This window comes from Primulina tabacum, chromosome 1 (genome assembly GCF_025594145.1).
Source record: "Primulina tabacum isolate GXHZ01 chromosome 1, ASM2559414v2, whole genome shotgun sequence".
Lineage (NCBI taxonomy): Eukaryota > Viridiplantae > Streptophyta > Magnoliopsida > Lamiales > Gesneriaceae > Primulina > Primulina tabacum.
The window spans coordinates 13,924,653-13,928,915 of NC_134550.1; the positions used below are offsets into that span (position 1 = coordinate 13,924,653).

The 4,263-nt window shown below is 36.6% G+C and overlaps 1 protein-coding gene across 1 annotated transcript; it reads right to left on the bottom strand.

Annotated features, from left to right (window-relative positions):
- Positions 1-1,746: 1,746 nt before the first annotated feature.
- On the bottom strand, positions 1,747-3,377 carry LOC142505344 (uncharacterized). Its single transcript, XM_075618297.1, has 2 exons — positions 3,146-3,377; positions 1,747-2,840 (listed from the first exon to the last, which is right to left on the bottom strand). The coding sequence occupies exons 1-2, from the start codon at positions 3,375-3,377 to the stop codon at positions 1,747-1,749; spliced, it is 1,326 nt and encodes a 441-aa protein (XP_075474412.1).
- Between the last annotated feature and the right edge of the window lie 886 nt (positions 3,378-4,263).

Sequence of the window (4,263 nt, forward strand, 5' to 3'; positions counted from 1 at the left end):
GTTACTATGCCTGAATTGCATGTACTCCCAGGTTAGACATTATTCATGTTTTATATCTCATTTTGAATCGAAAAATATCGATGAGGCATTAAAAGATGAGTTTTGGACAAATGCGATGCATGATGAGCTTGAACAGTTTGTTCGAAATGATGTGTGATATTTAGATCCACCTCCTGACGATGAAAACTTAATTGGTATAAAATGGATTTTTAAAAATAAAAACGAGAGTCATGAAACATCATTCGAAACAAATCAAGTTTGGTTGCTCAAGAGTACACACAGGTAGATGGGGTTGACTTTGATGAGACATTTGCTTTTGTAGCCCGCATTGAGTTAGTCCAACTATTGCTAGCTATTACATGTTATATGAAGATTAAACTCTTCTAAATGGATGTCAAAAGTATCTTTTTAAATGACATTTTGTGTGAAAAAGTGTATGTGAGACAACCTAAAGGATTTGAAGATCCACACCACTTGGATCATCTGCAAAAGCTAAAGAAGGCTCTCTATAGTTTGAAGCAAGCACCACGTGCATGGTATGGTAGACTGACCGATTATTTATTCGAATTGGATTCAAACGAGATGAAATAGACAAAACTATTTTTATTCAAAATTAAAAAGGTGAAATACTTATCTGCCAAGTTTATGTGGATGACATCATTTTCGTGCATCTTCTCAAAAACATACTGATAATTTTGTTGAATGTATATCCTCTACCTTTGAAATGAATATGGTTGGTGGTTAAGTTTCTTTCTTGAATTGCAAATTAAACAAATACATGGATGATGTTTTTTGTGTCAAAGTAAACATGCCAAGAATCTGATTAAAAAATTTGCAAAAGAAAATAATAAACACATCAAAACACCTATAGGCTCGAGTGTGAAATTGTGCAAGGATGATGTTGCCGAAAATGTGGACAAAACCTTATATCGCAGCATCATAGGAAGCCTCATGTATTTGACTGCTAGTCGCACTGCATAATGTTTGGCGTCTATTTGTGTGCTATGTACCAATCAAATCCTTAAATTTCGTATCTAAAAGTTTTTAAGCGTATTTCTACGCTGCATAGCTGGAACTATAGACTTAGAATTATGGTGCACTCAAAAAACAATACCAACCTAGTAGATTTTTCTGATGCCTATTAGGCTGGAGATTTAAACGATATAAAGAACACGATAGGATTATGTTTCTACCTTGGCAATAACTTAGTCTCATGGTAGAATCGGAAGCAAAATTGTGTACAAAAAATACTAGGAAAAATATTTTTCTCTACTCCTTTTTGAATATAACGTAGCGCCAATGTGTCTATCTTTTTATATTCTTTTTAAAAATTTTGTATATCTTTCTTCGTCGTCGCTTAGTTCTTCGAGTTCTTTAATATCTATCACATCCCAAAGATCCAAGGAGATGAGGAAAATCTGCATTTGGCTGCTCCAAAATGCATAACATTCTCCTTAAAATTAGGAACTTGACTTGGAAAGTAAGCAAATAAAGTAGATGTCATTTTGCCTTTCTGAAAGAGGAGAAGGCTGCACGTAGCCTTTAGAAATATTTCTGGAATCTTTCCAAAAAATATCTTCTAATTTTATTTATTTATTTTTTTTGAATGAAATACATTCAATATAATAGGTAAAAAGTGTCAAGTACAAATACGCTGGGCATCCCCAGGAAATAGAAATAGATCATAATTCAGCACCTAAATAAAAACCATTAACAGACAGGGATATAGTAAGCAGAAAATTAATGCTATGACATGACAATAGTAGCCTGAGGCACACATCTATATGTATGAATCTTGATCTTGAATCCAATAGCATCAAAGTCTATCCTCTCATTATCAAACATAATTCTGTTGCGCAAATTCCAGACATGATAGACAGTTGCCGCTAATGCTGTAACTCTCATTTTAGCCAACAAGGAGTTGCCTTTGTAGATGCCTCGGAATGCTCGTAGTATGGATGTGGGAGAAGCCATTGTTTTGTCCATGCACAGCCAATTACGCACATTGTCCCAAATAAGCTTCGAAACTTTGCATTGGAAGAAAATGTGTGTAATAGTCTCGTCAACCTCCGCACACAGAACACATTTTCGATCTTGAAGGAAGCCCAATCTATCACGAGTCATAAGCTTTGAGTGAGCAAGTAACCAAAGAACAAAACGGTGCTTAGGTATAATGCAACTCTTATCCAATATAGGTTTCCATGGCCACTTCCCTTTAGCCTTAATAAAATAATCATAAGCTCTAGCAATACCCCCACTTTTACTAAACCAACCTTGAAGCCGAGCAATAGCAGCCTCCTCATTTCCATTAACTCGGATAAGTTCATCTCGGATGAGCAAGATGTTCTTGATCAAGGGCGAATCATCATGTTTAGAACTCCAACTCCACACCCCTCCAAAACAACTATAAATGTGATTAACCCATTTAATCCACAAGCTATCTTTCTTGGAGTGAATATTCCAAAGTGTTTTTGCTAGTAGGGCACGATTCCAAGATCTCAAATCTTTCAAACCCAATCCCCCATCCGCAAGTGGTTTACATAACGATGACCAAGCAATAGGAGGGTGCTTAGTGGGCCAAACAAATTTGCGGCAAATTGACTGTATGGAGTTTATAATACATGCAGGAATCGGTAAAATGGATAACCAGAAGCATTCAACACCTTGTATGACAGATCGAATCAACTCAATTTTCCCAGCATACGATAAGGAGTTACGAGGCCAAGAACTAACCTTTTTATTCACATTGTCCAACAGATCGCTGTAATCTGCGGCACAAAGTTTCCTCGCTGCAATAGGGATCCCTAAATATCTAAATGGCAGTGTCCCAACCGTGAACCCTGTGATTCCAATATATCTTGCTTGGAATACTCATCTACGCTCGCCATGAAAATGCTTGATTTCAATGAATTCATTCGAAGTCCAGCCGTATTTCCAAAGAGATGTAGACATTGCATAATCATTGATACACTTGTTCGATCCCCATGCGAGAACAGAAGCAAATCATCCGCATAAGCCAAATGTGTAATTCTAAGATTCGCACATCGAGGATGAAATTTGAAATTCGGTGATCGAGACATGCGTTTCAACATACGAGACAGTACTTCAAGACATAGTGTAAACAGTAATGGGGATAGAGGATCACCTTGTCTGAGGCCACGCATCCCATAAAAGAGCCCGTGGTAATGTCCATTAATCACAATAGAGTACGATGTCGTTGTAACACACTCCATAATCCAATCAACAAATAAACATGGGAATTTCAGTGCTAAGAGAACCTCATGCAAAAACCCCCAATCAACTGTGTCGTAAGCTTTTTCCAAATCAACTTTGAGAATACATCTTGGTGATCCACGCTTACGAGCATATTTGCGCATCAACTCTTGTCTAATTTTAGACAAGACTTGGAATGGTTATAGCCTGTCTCTCCGGTACCACATTTGTTGGGTGCGGAAGAGTAAAAATATGAGAAAATATGAATTTTTTTGGGTGAATTTGAGAGTAGCTACATCACACTTATATTTTGTTGTTTTTCAGCTTGAATTCACGTACATGAAGAACCACTTTACAGTTAAACAGACATCTAGAATAAAATAAGCCTAGTCAACCATATTAAAATGATGACCACTCACGAGATCAATTCTTCATTCTTCAAGCCTTGACAATCCTTTCCTAGGCAATTCTAGAAGGTAACGGTCAAACTTTGATATCTCAAGATTGCAAATTAATTCAATTAATAACCCATTCTTAAGTTGTAATCTTGAGTTCATTCTTGAATTTGTCGAAGTTATCGATTTTGAGATTCTTTGCATAAAATATACTGGCTAATCATCTGTCTTGAGAAAATCCATGCATATTTTTCTTTGATTAACAGAATATCGAATAAAGTGACGTCGCATTTCGATTGCTTGGATCGTGCATGGAAGACTGGATTCTTCGTCATTGCAATTGCGAACATATTGTCACAATGAATTGTTGTTTCCTCGTCATTCTCAAATTTCAAATCTTTCAAAATTCTCCTGAGCCAAACTGCCTGACTAGCTGCATCTATGGCAGCTATATACTTTGCTTCTGCAGAAGACAATGCCACAAATTTTTTTCTTTCTTGAGGTCCATGATATCATAGGCAAAATATATATCAAGAGGTGCTCTTTCGGTCATCAACCGATCCTGCCCAATCACTGTCTGTAAACTCGATAAGCTTGCTTTCCAGATTTTTGAATGAACCAAGTAAGATTCATTTGGCAGCAGCAAAAAATGATT